Source organism: Pseudorca crassidens, chromosome 9 (assembly GCF_039906515.1).
Source record: "Pseudorca crassidens isolate mPseCra1 chromosome 9, mPseCra1.hap1, whole genome shotgun sequence".
Lineage (NCBI taxonomy): Eukaryota > Metazoa > Chordata > Mammalia > Artiodactyla > Delphinidae > Pseudorca > Pseudorca crassidens.
The window spans coordinates 105,517,362-105,530,399 of record NC_090304.1 but is presented as its reverse complement, the minus strand read 5'-3'; the positions used below and the strand labels follow the sequence as shown (position 1 = coordinate 105,530,399).

Here is a 13,038-nt window from a genome sequence, read left to right as displayed (position 1 = left end):
AACTGAATTTGGTAGGAAATAGAAAAGCATCACACATTTTGAGGCAGAGGGACAACTTAATCAGAGCTTGCTCTAGAAAGATTAAGAACAAGCATGAAGTAGATTAGAGGGAAGGCGCACAGACTGAACTGCGATCACTGAGGAATTACTTAAGTAGTTCAGGGAAGAGCCCAGAGGAAGGTGCCGTGAGTGGCACTGGAGCAGGGGTCTGGGGAAGGGTTTGGTGAGAGCGTGGGGCTGGGATCTTAAGCATGTCTAGTCTCTGAACAGTGGACAATATCAGCTCTATTTCAGGCCCTCCAAGTGCTATTTACTTGATGTTGTCAAATTCTTAAGGGAACTCCCTTTGGTTTTGAGGGGGAACTCTGTGTCCTAGACAAAAATAGAAAAAGAGATAGGCAGAGTTCTGAGCCAGGTTCCAGAGCTGAGCCCAGAGTTAGGGTGAGGAGAGGTTTAGGAATAGTCGTGCAAGGAAGTTACTTAGCTGGGTGGCCCTTTCATAGCAAAGCCTGGCTTCTACTAAACCAGGTTGGTGGGGTTGAAATTTCCAAAGACATTTCTCACGTCCTGCTTTCCTCTGCTGCTTACATTCCTTCTACTTTCCTTCAACAGACACTGAGTGTCTGCCACACGAGACACTTCCAGGCACTGCAAGCACAGCATGGAACGGAACAACAGAAACCTTGCCCTCGTGGGGTTCATCATCTGGGTGGAGGGGAAGGGGTTTGGCCAACACTGAAGGTAAAGTGTGGGGGTGGGTAAGGGAGCAGTTTGATGGCCAAGGTGAGAGGATGGCCAGTAAGCCAGGTCCAAGCAGGTGAGGGTCCACACACAAGGTCAAGGGCGCTACCAGGCATGTTCAGGAGGGAGGCTGGGCTCCCCACCCACTCCTCTGTGGGAAGAAGCCAGAGCAGAACAGGATGTGCCTGGAGATTAAAAAGGGACATAGACTGAGCATGGAGGATGGAGGAAGTTTGTTTCCACGTGTAACATCTTTTCCTGGACAAACTCAGAAGAAGTCTATTTCCCCAACACAGGCCAAGGAACAGGTGCTCTAAGTTAGAAACTGAGCTTAAAGGCTGGATACCGGCAGCAGCTGTAGATTTAACTTTTTAACACAGCTCGTTGTATGTATCCAGATTTTTGGCTTCTAAGTTCAAGGTGCTGTTTAAGAGACCTGCGTGTATCAAATACCCAGACACATCCTTTCCTACAGGGGGATTGACTCTCACAGGCTCCTACGTACACGGAGCCCAGAGATGAGGTGTAGGCTGCCAGCGTGTAATCTCCATTGACATAGGAAACATGAAGTGGCTTTTGGAAGACGGTTGCTCTTCCCCAAGAACCTCCTGACGTGAGGAGATACGCATAACTGCCCTGGAAAGTTTTATCAAGTGCCTTTTGAAGAGGTACAGCAAGGAAGGCCTAGGGAAAGGATGAGATTTAAACGGGGAAACGTGCATATGCGTGGAAAAACCAAGCACCGATTCATCCAGTCCTGCCCAGCACGTGCCAGGTACATCCATGCATAATTTCTACCCAGAACAGGGGTTCCACAGCTCCCGCGGCCTCCCAGGTACGACCGTGTGACACCAGTGAGAATTCAGATCCACTGTCCAACGTGGCAGGGCCTTCCATGTGGTCCCAGGAGAGAGGGACTGGTACAGATTAGCTTTGGGGAAGGTCTAGCTTTGCCTTGCACGTTTTAAGTGCCACAAAACATTGATGTATACACGCATACATACAAACACACACACGAGAAGTAGGGGCAAGGGAAGAAGGGAGGCTTCCGTTTCAGTCAGGGTCCATCTGCAGTTCTGGTCTCCCCATGTCAGGAGTCCTGCCCGCCCAGCACCTCCTCCCTGGGGCTGCTACCAGGCCCGCCCTCTGGGGGCCCTGGGCCTGCACCCCTGAAACAATGGGACCAGAAGCTCTTCCGTGCCCCACCCCTCGCTGTCAGCAACAGCCGCCATCCCAGAGCCAAACAGTTGGAGCCCCTTATTTGCCTCTGTTGACAGGCACCAGGTGTAAAAGGTTTTTCCCGTTTGCTGAATCCCTTCCCACCTGGACTCTCCCAGTCACTGGGGGTTTTTTGTTTGGTTTTAATTTTTTGGCCACGCCGAGTGGCATGCAGGATCTTAGTTCCCCGGCCAGGGTTTGAACCCGCACCCACCATAATGGAAGCGCGGAGTCTTAAGCAGTGGACCGCCAGAGAAGTCCCTCAGTCACTGGTTTACCCCAGCTCTCGTGTGCGTCAGTGGATTTTCCGGCTCCTCTCCCATCGTAAAGTGTAGGTTGGAGGGGTGAGCAGAGCCAAGAGCAAAGGAAAAACCCAGCAGTTCGTTCTGCCCAGCAACCCCCAGGCTCCAGTGGGAACCAGATACCTCCTCGGGGCTCAGCCCACAGCATGGCCCTCAGCGCCCGGGTGCCTGCACCTCGGACCGGGGTTGGGGGGGGGGGCTCTCTCTGCTTCCCCACACGTCACTCCAAGTACGTTACATAAGAAGCATAATCTGTTTTCAGTGTAGACGTGGAAGGTTGGTCCTTGCTTCCCAGAAGTTACCCATAACGAAGTCCCATGAGTAATAAGTAGAAAATAGGGGTTTTCTAATCCCAAGGAGGATGAGAAGCATGTGGGGAGGCCAGGGCTGAATGTAATTCAGACTCAGTCCAAGATAATGTTAATCTAGGGTGACAGGAACATGTGGTAACAAATATGCTTAAGACCTTTCCAGGGCCAAAACCTCACCTTTTAGTAGCTGCACATGGGTGAGGTTTTCATGAAACCCTCAGCTCCGCCGCCTGCCTTTTGAAGGCTCTTTCCCTCCTGTGACTGACGCACAGGACAGGAGCGTGTGTGGGCTCGTGAGCCGCTTACCTTCCCAGCCTCGCTTTCCTCCTGCCCACCCCCATGCCCGAGCCTGGCAACACGGTGAGAGGTCAGTCAGTGAGGAGGGACGAATACACATCCTGGAAATGGGTTCATAATAATGGCAGTCTGTCCTGTCACAGATGAAAAACAGGTGTAACACGAACCTCAATACGCTTCCTACCTTTCACTTTCACTCTCAGTGATGGGAGAAACACCTGATTATGAGCTGCTCGTGGGGGAGTGAAGCTCTTCATCAGCTTCCCTAGTCCGTGAAAACGGCATCAGTGAGGAAAGCCGGACGGGGATCAGTGTTGACCTTGGAGACGTGGAACGTTTCCAGGTACATTAAGTGGGAGGAAACCCACATTCTGGAAAAGGCGACCCGAGGAGTTTCTGGGGGCCCTCTATCCCTCCCCCCGACCCCAAGAAGAGAGGAAAGAGGACGCTCAGTCCCCCTGGCCGTGACCATGACGCCCGAGTTCCTGGGCCTCCCATAAACCTGCTCCAGCCGAGGAGTCTGCCAAGGACGCCCGCGTGATGCCAGCCCTGAACGCGCTCCAGAGTCACGTAAGCGAGCCCTGCTGCACTTACGGAGCTGGCCGTCCAGCGCCTGCCAGCCTCTCCAGGACGGTGAGTTTCCCATGGTGGCCACTGCCCATGAAGTTCGCACTCTGGGGTGAGGGGTCGGGAAGAGGAAAGGCAGCACAGCCACTGGAGAGCCGCCTTCACAGTGGGCCCAGACGCGGTGTTTCCACGCTTGGGAACACAGGGTTCCACATCTGGGCTTTGCCAAGACTCACCATGAACTGGGTGGGAGGAGGTCGTGGAGACTGGCGGGCCACCCACACCTTTCTTCCAGACCGGCTGCTTCAGCGGCTGTGCCTATGGCGTGCAGGGCGTGAGCGCCCCCTACTGCTCTCACCTAGAATGATCCCCAGGGCAGGGACTCGAAAGAATCTTTGCCTTTAAGCCAAGCTTACAAAATATTTATTAAACCTAATTAAAAGGCTTTTGTTTAAAATAAATACCCAGCGAAACAGTTCAAACTGTTAACCACTCGTTTATTTTTCAAAAGCCTTTGAACTAGAACAAAATGGATTGTCTTTTCAGCTCCGGTTGCGACATTCCCCCAGGTCCCAGTGAAAGTCCTTGTCATTGGTGACCCAGAAACATTTCTGTCACCCCACCCAGGCTCATTCTGTGGCTCCTTCTTTGGGACTGGAGAAATCTGAGGAAGGGGATTTCCCTGGACGCAGCAGGACCCCGCAGGCCTTCTGTCAGTCCTCCTTTTCCAGTCACTTCTCCAAGCCCAGGTGCCCCCATCACTTTGGGCCTCTGTTCCTTTTGCTTCGGCTTCCCCCAAGGCCAGCCAGCATTCAGCAGACATGAATGGCTCAAGGGAGGAAGCTGAGGGCAGAAGTGACCCTTCTGAGTCACAGGTCAGAGCACGTTGTCCAGCTGCCCACAGCCAAGACCTCAAGGAAACGTTCTGTCCCTCCATTCCCCACTAGCCCTAGGTGGAGGAATAAGAGAAAGCAGATGGTTTGGCCCCTGAGAAAGGGAAATGCCCAGGGGCTGCCGGGGGTAGTAGCCAAGGAAATAGGAATGGGAAAGATTTTGAGACGCTGAAGGAGCCCTTTCAGAGCCCCGCTAGTTCATTTTGGCCTTTTCCACGTGTGCCTAAGCCACGGAGCTGATCGCCTGGCAAGAGGCCCTGGATCCTCCAGGCTTCAGGTTGGGGGTGCCCTGCCTCTGGAAGGCAGTCCAGGACTTAACTGCACGGGCTTTGGAGTCCAGCGGCTGGGTTTGCATCCTTCCTCTTCTCTTTCTGAGGAACCTTGAGCGAGATGCTGTGGGGAGGATGCAGTGATGTGATGCACACGAGGCACTCGGCACGCACTGCCCCGTTACTGACACTTCGTAGATATCACTGGAGCAGCTGAGCTGCCGGACCCTCCCCAGGGAGGACAGCGGCGGGACAGACACGTCTGCAGGGTAGGTGTGCAGAGCAGGTTCCTACCTACCCGACCTCCAAAGCTTCTTTCCAGCTGTGAGGTTGAATGGAGGTGTCCTTCCAGTTCTAAAAGGGCAGCCCTCAGGCAGCTGTTACCCCACTGAGCAACTGGAGGGTCACAGAGGCCCGGGGAGGCAAGTGGCCAGGCCCTGTGACCTCACACCTCCTGGGAATGTGAACTCCCTCCCACCCACCAAGGGCCCCCGACAGGCTCCAGGACCTGCTTCCCAGCGTCTGCAAGGCCAGGCCCGACGAGCCTGAAGCAGCCCTCATCCTACAACCGCCCTGTTCCCAAGTCACAAAGGGCGCAGGGCGACCCTCGGCAAAAGCCTGTCGAATCCATGACTTCTTTCCTCATCCTTTCTTCTGGCTGGTATAAATAAGCCATTTTTTAACCGTGTTTTTGCAAGGGTCATGTGTTCCAAACATAGATTTCAATTTTTTCTAGTCTGTTTCTACACATTTTTCTTGTCCTTTTAAGTATTTGGACAGTACCTAGGTTATGAAATTCAAAGAGGTATCTGATGCCCTGTTTCCTTCGGGAGCTGTTGTCTGACAGAGAGAGAGAGAGAGAGAGAGAGAGAGAAGGAGGGAGAGGGAGAGGGAAGGAGAGAGCTCCCCTACCCTCCTCTCGGGACCTGGTCCTTCTCCTGTCCCCCAGCCCTCCCACACACACACCGTGTACTTGCAGCTCTTTGGAAAAAGAACACGGGCTAAGGGTGGAAGAGTTTTCTTTTCGAGTTAAACAAGTCTGTATGAAGTTCCAGAAGAGAGGTCTGGCAGGGAGACTGAGTTATTCCTGACCACAGGGGCGTGGGCAGGGAAAATCGTGATAACCTCAGGGTGAAGGAAGCGTGTGGTGGAGGAAAGCACAGAGCCAAGGGGAAGGGCAAGCTAAGTTTGCACCCCAGGAAAATACACGGCCCTCCCGCTGGAAGATTCTGAGGCAGCGGAACAACCAGACAATGGAGTTGATTCCACCTCGCCTGGAAACAGCTGTGGACCCTGACTTTTTAGAAACAACTGGAGATGAGGGGAAAAGGCAGAAAAACAGCCTCGGAGCTGCAGGTGCAGGGCGATGGCACAGGAGCGCGCAGCCCTCTGGAGAAGAAAAGGGGGAAACAGATAATGAAATGAACTGAAATCCGAAGAGCTGGGGTTTCTTCACCAAAATACAGTCATCACTGTAGGCATATCAGACCAGAAGCAATCAGCGCGTCGTGCAAGTGCTGATCTGAGAGTCAAGGGCTGCTTTCCTCAGCATCTCTCTTGCGGGGAGCAGGGGTGTGGGGGGCGAGGACAGCCAGAACATAAAGGGAATCTGGACCCAGGCCCCCCTCACGCTCGGCTGGCACCCAGGTCCCCCTTGCTCCCCCTTTTCCTGTTGTGCCAGAGGCGGCTCCCTCTCCTCAGGGAGGAGCCTGTCCACGCCCAGGCCTAGAGGAAGCACCACTTGCTCAAAGCCCCTCTGACGTCTTCACTCCCCGCTGTCAATGCCATGTTTGTCACCTTGTGGAAGAACGGTTGGAACGATCTTCTAGGTCAACCCGAAGACATAAAAGCAGGTGATAAATGTTCATATTCCTGCTTGGGGGCCTGCTCTCATCATCTGAGTGGTATTTGGTGGCTTTCCAAGCTCTGTTCCAGATTGCCACCCTGAGGAACCCCAGCCTGGTGACCTGAAAGCAGTTGCCCGGACCCCCTTCCAACAGACACTTCCCCCTTCCCTCCCTCGGCCGGCCCATCACCCTTACCGGACGAGTTGAAATGGCACGAGGGCTGATGCAAACCCCCCCACGCTTTGGGCCAGGTGGACCCCAGGGACCCAATAAACAGCGGCATCCCACCTGGGCTGGCAAAGCAGATGGAGAACGAGTGCACTGCCCACCTGGAGCAAACCCCTCACCTGGAAAATAGCTCTCACGGCAGGGAGGCCTCGTGACCAGGTCTGTTGGAGTTCCCCAAAGCAAGGGGGACTCGAGCCTAGGGGCTGGCCCACAGGGTCTCTGAGAACGTGGCCCCTTCATTCTACCCGCGAGAAGTTCCTTCCCTCGTGAAACGACGGTGTGTGAGTAACAGAGTCTATGGGGGACAGAGCCTAGGTGCCCGGGTCCTAGGAGACTAGATTGGGACCTTGGGCAGTTACTTACACTCTTGGCGCCGTGGTTTTCTGTTGTAAAGTGGGAACGACCATAGGGCTGTTGTGAGGTTTACATCAGACAAGTAAGGTGGCTCTTTCATTAGATGGTAGGTATGTTGGAGCTTCAGTGTTCCAAGAAACTCAAGTCTGAGAAACACCAGCTTTAAGGTCCAATCTCCCTTACGTGTGGCTGCAGGTGTGCAAAACACACACACCCTCGTGATTCCAAGCCTGGGAAAGTGGGAGGCCTCATTCCATCACAGAGAGCTGAGGGAGGCCCCCTGAATTGAATCTGTGGGCATGCCACGTGCCCCAGAGAGGGGGAGGGTGTCCTGTGGTAACAGCCAGGCCGTGTTTCCAGGACCGGGAGCTCAGGCCCTAAAACACAGCCCTGCCCCTCCCCCAAGAACGCGCGCGCGTGCGTGTGTGTGTGTGTGTGTGTGTGTGTGTGTGTGTGTGTGTGTGTGTGTGTGTGTCTGTGTCTGTAAGAATGTACCTGCCCACGGGCTGCAGCATCTGTCAGCTGTGGTAACGGGTATCGTTCCACGCTTGCTCCTCCGGGGGATAACACCCACCTCCTGCCACTGGTCACCTCTGTCCTCAAACCCTAAACCTCTTTTGACCCCGCCCTGGGCATGTTCATCCTCTGGGTCCCAGAGCCTGAGGGCCAGCAGGCCCCTGCCGCAGGGAGGGGTGGGTGCGGGGCCTCCTGCTGCCCACCTGTGACGGGGCACGAAGGGACTGGAAGCTGCAGGAGACAGCCTTCCGAGAACGGCTGGGCCTGGGGTCCGTCCCAATCCACCTCCCCACCCTGCGCAGCGAGGGCCCTTCTCCCGTGACAGCACCTTGGCCACCGGGAGGCTGGCGGCCTGGGAAGCCCTGCGGTGCCCCCTGGTGGCTGAACAGCTTCCCTACGCCCTTGTGGTCCCCCCCACCCAACGCCCCGCCCGGCCCTGGGTCCCTGCAGACTGTTCCTCCTGCAGAATCCAGGTCTGGATCAGATCCCTGTCCACGAAATAGGATGAACCATTGACTGAACTTCCATTTTAATGCTTGTGATTGGTGGCTAAAACAAGTGAGACGCAGGGTAGTTTGGGGGACCAGAGAGATGGCTCGTTTCAAGATCCTAGCAACTAAAACAGGCTAGTCAGTCAGGAAAAGGCCTCACAGTGGTTCGTTGAGCTTTTGTGGGGACCCAACCGAAGGCAACAGAGAGCATGAAGCCGAGGCAGCGCTTTGTGCACAGGCCCGTGTGCCTGCCTGGGGCAGCGCTGCCTGGTTGCCTGGGTGCGGTCGCACAAACGGCACTGCACCGTCGTGGGCCTGGCTGCGGCCACAGCAGGCTGCACGGGCGGAACTGAACTTGCTCACACTTGGAGCTGGAGTTCTTGAACTGGACATGAAAATGTGTGCGGAACAGTTTTGGTCACTAGTCTCTCCCCAGGCCTGCACCCGGGTGCGGGAAGCTGAGGCGGTGGCTCAGGGCTGGTGCCGGCGCCGCTGCCCTCGGCAGAGAGGAGCAGACCCGGGCCGGCTGTCACTCCTGTCGTCAGCCCTGACTGTGCTCGGGCCTCTGTCTTCATTACAGCTTCAAGACGAGACTGACTTCCCACTAGCTAAGGAGTCTTAGCCGATTCTTATCTGTGGTCAGAAGTAACGCTGGATTTGGCTCCACAGTCTTTTGAAAGGCACTGATGCTTTGTTTGGTTTCCAGGCGTCAAATGTTTGTGGCTTCCAGGACCCTGCCAGGACCGCAGGACACGCCTGCAAAGCGCAGTGCTGGGCACCTGGTGGGCACTCAGAGATGCGGATGCTCTTAGCCCTGTGGTTCGTCAGAATCACCCGGAAGGCTTGTTAAAGCAGACGGCTGCGCCCCGCCTCCCAGAATCTCTGACGCCGGAGGTCTGGGTGAAGTGTGAGAATTGAGTCTCTGCGACGCCCCAGGTGGTGTGGATGCTCCTGGCCCCGGGGCCACGCTGTGGGAACGCTGTCCTGGATGACCTGCCCAGTCCCAGCCCGGACATGCCAGTGAGACCCCTGAGGCAGCGGGGTGACCCCAAAGGGCCCCAGGAGGATAACAATGAGGCTGAGAAACCACCATAGACTGGGACAGAGGGCTGTGGAGAGGGAGCCCCTGTGCCTTTAGGGGACAGTGAAGTCGTCTCATGACCCCGCCTGCGTTTCTGACCTGGGGAGAGCGTCTTCTGGACCATGTCAGGTGCCGACAGGAGAGCGGTGCTGTGGGTAGGCACAGGCCAGGCCTGGCTGCCTGAGGGGCTCTCACCCTTGGGAACCAGACCACAAGTGAAGCCTCTCCCTACACACCAGGTATGTACACTCGGCACCATCTGCACAGGGTCTTCTGACAGCACCTTCATTCTCCTACTCCCCACACCTGGGCAAAAATGATACCCTTTCCCTTCCCTGGAAGGAAAACCCAATGTGGATGCTTGCACAGCTGTCAAGACAAAACTTCTCCCTCTTTCCAGAGGGTAAGGCCCTCAGGCTAAAATGAAAGAGGCGGCTCACCTCCTCCAGGAAGTCTGCCCAGATTGTTCCCTTTGGTTTCCAAAACACATAGAGAGCAATGACCATTCAGTCAACAAATATGTGTTAGCATCTTCTAGGAGCTGAGCTGGCGATACAGCAATGAGCGAAGACCACCCACCCTCCCTCACACGGCCATCTGATTTCTCTTCCTAGGTCTGCTGCTATCCCCCAGCCCCAGCTCGTACAGAGCCTTGGCATACGGAAGGCCCTCAAACATCTTCTCAAGAACTCCCTGAGCCCTCCCCAGATCCTCGTCTCTGTCCCTCTGAGTCATCCCAAGCAAGAAGGGAGAGAATACTGTAATTTACTAAGGAAAAATCAAAGGAGGAAGGACAGCACTAGACATGGGAGAAGCCTCAAGCGAGGCGGCATCATCGGGACCCACCCACTCAGCCCACGCTGGACAGCCGTGAGTTCACGCACACTCTCGTGTCCAAGTGTGCAAGCGCAGGCGCACAGGTACACACACACACACACACACACACACAGCATTCGCGTGACCATGTCCCCACCTGACCGAAACCGCCAGGACAAAGCTCCTCCCCCATCGCGGGGAGCGGCACCCCGTCCCACCCCTCCTGTCCCGGCACCAGGCCCTGTCTGGGGAGCTTCAGGTAAGGGAGGAAACACAGCCCTGTGCTGGCCTGGGGACTGTCACAGGGCACTGTGGTCCCCACTCTCAGCCTGACTCCAGGCTCTGTGCTGAGGGGAATTTAAACCCAGTTTCTTGCTGCTGGGGCTAGGGGAGCCCATCAACTCCAGTAAGAAAGAAAAATTACCTAAAAAGAAATAAAGTGTTTGTTTTACTCATACACACAAATATACACACTGAACCCCGCCCTGGGAGCCGGCAAAACATTCGAACCTTGGACCCGGCTGACTTCCAGGTCCCTCAGGCCTGGATTTCCTGAAGCAGGCGACCCTGGGAGCCCGTGGTGTCCCACCAGCCCCGCCCAAGGGGCCCCAAAGTCCAAACAAGAGCTGGTCCTATATCTGAGGCAGACGAAGCCAGCCTTCCCTGTATTCGAGGAAAAGAGCCTCCGGCCCAGCGTGGCGCCAGGGCCGAAAGGCTGTGTCTTCAAACCTCTGGCCTGGCACTGCCAGGCGTCCTCCCCTCCCCTCCCCGAACACGCTTGGGAAGCTGGGGGTGTGGGGTGGGTGAGAGGCCTGCGGGCGCGTCTCCATCTCCAGAGGCTCGGGGATCAGGTCCCAGTCTGGGTTCCGGGGGCCAAGCCGGGGGTCCGGCCAGCAATCCCGTCTTCAGCCCGCACGTGCGCACCTGGGGTGGCACCTCGCCGCTACACCCCGGTCTGCTGTTTAATCCAGTCCCGAAACACGGAGAGCCTCGTGTACACGCCTGGCTTGTCCCTCTGCGCGCAGCCGTCGCCCCAGCTCACCACGCCGGCCTGGAACATCCGCCCATCGGCCTCCGGGCTGGACAGCGGGCCCCCGGAATCGCCCTGCGGGGAGACCAGGCCTTGGCACCGAGCCCCGCCACCCCGCCCCTCCGCGCCGCCCCCAGCCCCGCCGGCCCACCTGGCAGGCGTCCACGCCGCCGCTGAGGTAGCCCACGCACATCATGCGCGCGGTGATCTGCTGCGGCAGCAGGCGCTCGCACGTGGTCTGGTTGATGACGCGGATCTCGCCCTTCTGCAGGATCAGCGCCCTGGTGCCTGGGAGGCAGCAGAAGCGGGGGACAGGGCAGGAGGGGAGGCCGGCAGTCAGCGGGGGGACCCGACCAGCAGAGCCCCCGAAATAGCGCGGATGCCCGCGGCCCACACGTGGCTAAAACCTGAGGGCACGTCTCCAGGATGGGATGCTGTGCAGCGGGGCAGAGTGATCAGGCCGCGCTGACCATCTGTCGGGTGAGGAATCCGATACCCACCCTGGGAAGGCGTGTGATAAAGGGAGGGACAGAAGGACGGCCACGAGCCCCCCCCCCCCACCCCACAGCGGTTGGACTGCGGGCAGAGCTGTCAGCCCCTCACCCCAACTTCACCTCCACCCCTGCTCACCTCCCTCCTGCGTGTGGCCCCAGCCGGTGACCCAGATGGCCTTGCCGGCGGGGAAGGCATGCGCGGCGTCCGGCAGGCAGATGGGCCGCACGGTAGCGCTGTACTCGGCCGGCTGCTCCAGCTGCAGCAGCGCGATGTCGTAGTCAAAGGTGAAGTCGTTGAAGAAGGGGTGGGAGATGATGCGCTGCAGCCGGCGCTCCTGCACCCTGGGGGCGCTGCGCTTGCTCTGGTCGTGCAGGCCCAGGAAGGCGGTCCACATGCTGTGGTCAGAGTACCTGCCGGGGGCCGGAGGACGGGCGGAGAGGGAGGCCTGAGCCGGCGCCCTCGGCCCCGTGCCCTGTGCCCCTCGACCCGAGCCCGCGCCCACCCCAGGACGATGCTCAGCTGCCCTCGCTTATCTCATTACCAAAAAGATTTCCCTTCTCATTAATCTACCCTTCCATGGAAGGGACACATCCATCCAAATACTTCTCTAACACAGCGGTACATACTTTAAGTACCAGAGGAGCTGAAAAGTAGATGGAACTTCACCAGGTTTGTCGTCGGCAGCGGGATGGTGCAGCAATTCTGACTACTGTGTATGGGACGACTGAACCAGTAAAAAGACAAGACCCTGGTGTTGCTGGGACCCAGTTTCCCACGTGGGAAAAGGGAGACACCAACAGGCAGAGGCGGAGGAGAGAAGAACCCCATGCTGCTGACATGCCATCAGAGCAGGAAAAGCTCACGGCTGTTCGGAAAGATGATGGCCTCAGAGCCATGGCATCCCCAACAGCAGACAGAACGTGGCTTCTGACGATCCTTCCCCATGGAAAGGAACCAAGGCTCCTTGGAGGAGTGGCTGATTTCAGGTCTGGAGCAAGCAGCACATAGAGTGAACCAGGAATATACTGTGTTACCAGAAGTGAGTGGGAGCTGGCACGAGGGCGGGGCCAGTAGGACAAGGCTTTCACTAGTCAAGATCTGGCTCATCTGGACACCAAAGTAAACTAGGGGTTAGAGCGCTATACGTGATAAACAATACAAGAAGCGGAGGAGAATCTATCCTGAAGCTAAAAAATAATCTCAAAATAATTTATAAGAAGAGAAGGAAAGCTGTGCTTTACAGAAAAACACCAGCTAAGAAATACAGAAGAAATGACACAATAAGTCATATTTCACACCTACCACAGCAATAACCGATACACGCAAGAATCATCAACAGATGCTAAAAACCACTGGGTAACAAGATAGCCACACTGGGACTTCCCTCCTGGTCCAGTGGTTAAGCCCGGGTTCGACCCCTGGTCAGGGAACTAGATCCCGCTTGCGGCAACTAAAAGAAAAGATCCCACATGCCGCAACTAAAGATCCTGCACGCGGCAAGGAAGATCCCGCATGCCGCAACTAAGACCTGGTGCAGCCAAATAAATAAATACATAAATATTAAAAAAAAGATATACACACC

At 56.4% G+C, this 13,038-nt stretch overlaps 1 protein-coding gene and 1 long non-coding RNA gene across 5 annotated transcripts in view; one reads left to right on the top strand and one right to left on the bottom strand.

The window, feature by feature from the left end:
- Positions 1-3,960: 3,960 nt before the first annotated feature.
- Positions 3,961-10,238, top strand: LOC137231055 (uncharacterized). The gene is made up of 3 exons (XR_010946365.1): positions 3,961-4,867; positions 8,741-9,054; positions 9,730-10,238. It is a non-coding gene; the product is annotated as an uncharacterized lncRNA (long non-coding RNA).
- Positions 10,239-10,351: 113 nt separating this feature from the next.
- ST14 (ST14 transmembrane serine protease matriptase) overlaps positions 10,352-13,038 on the bottom strand; it is a 39,916-nt gene continuing 37,229 nt past the window's right edge. For all 4 annotated transcript variants that reach the window (XM_067751585.1, XM_067751583.1, XM_067751582.1 and 1 more), the window contains 3 exons: positions 11,592-11,866; positions 11,113-11,249; positions 10,352-11,036 (listed from right to left, as the gene is read on the bottom strand). In XM_067751585.1, the coding sequence (XP_067607686.1) occupies positions 10,875-11,036; positions 11,113-11,249; positions 11,592-11,866 (574 nt within the window). In that variant the 3' untranslated portion in view covers positions 10,352-10,874. The remainder of the gene's footprint in view (positions 11,037-11,112; positions 11,250-11,591; positions 11,867-13,038) is intronic.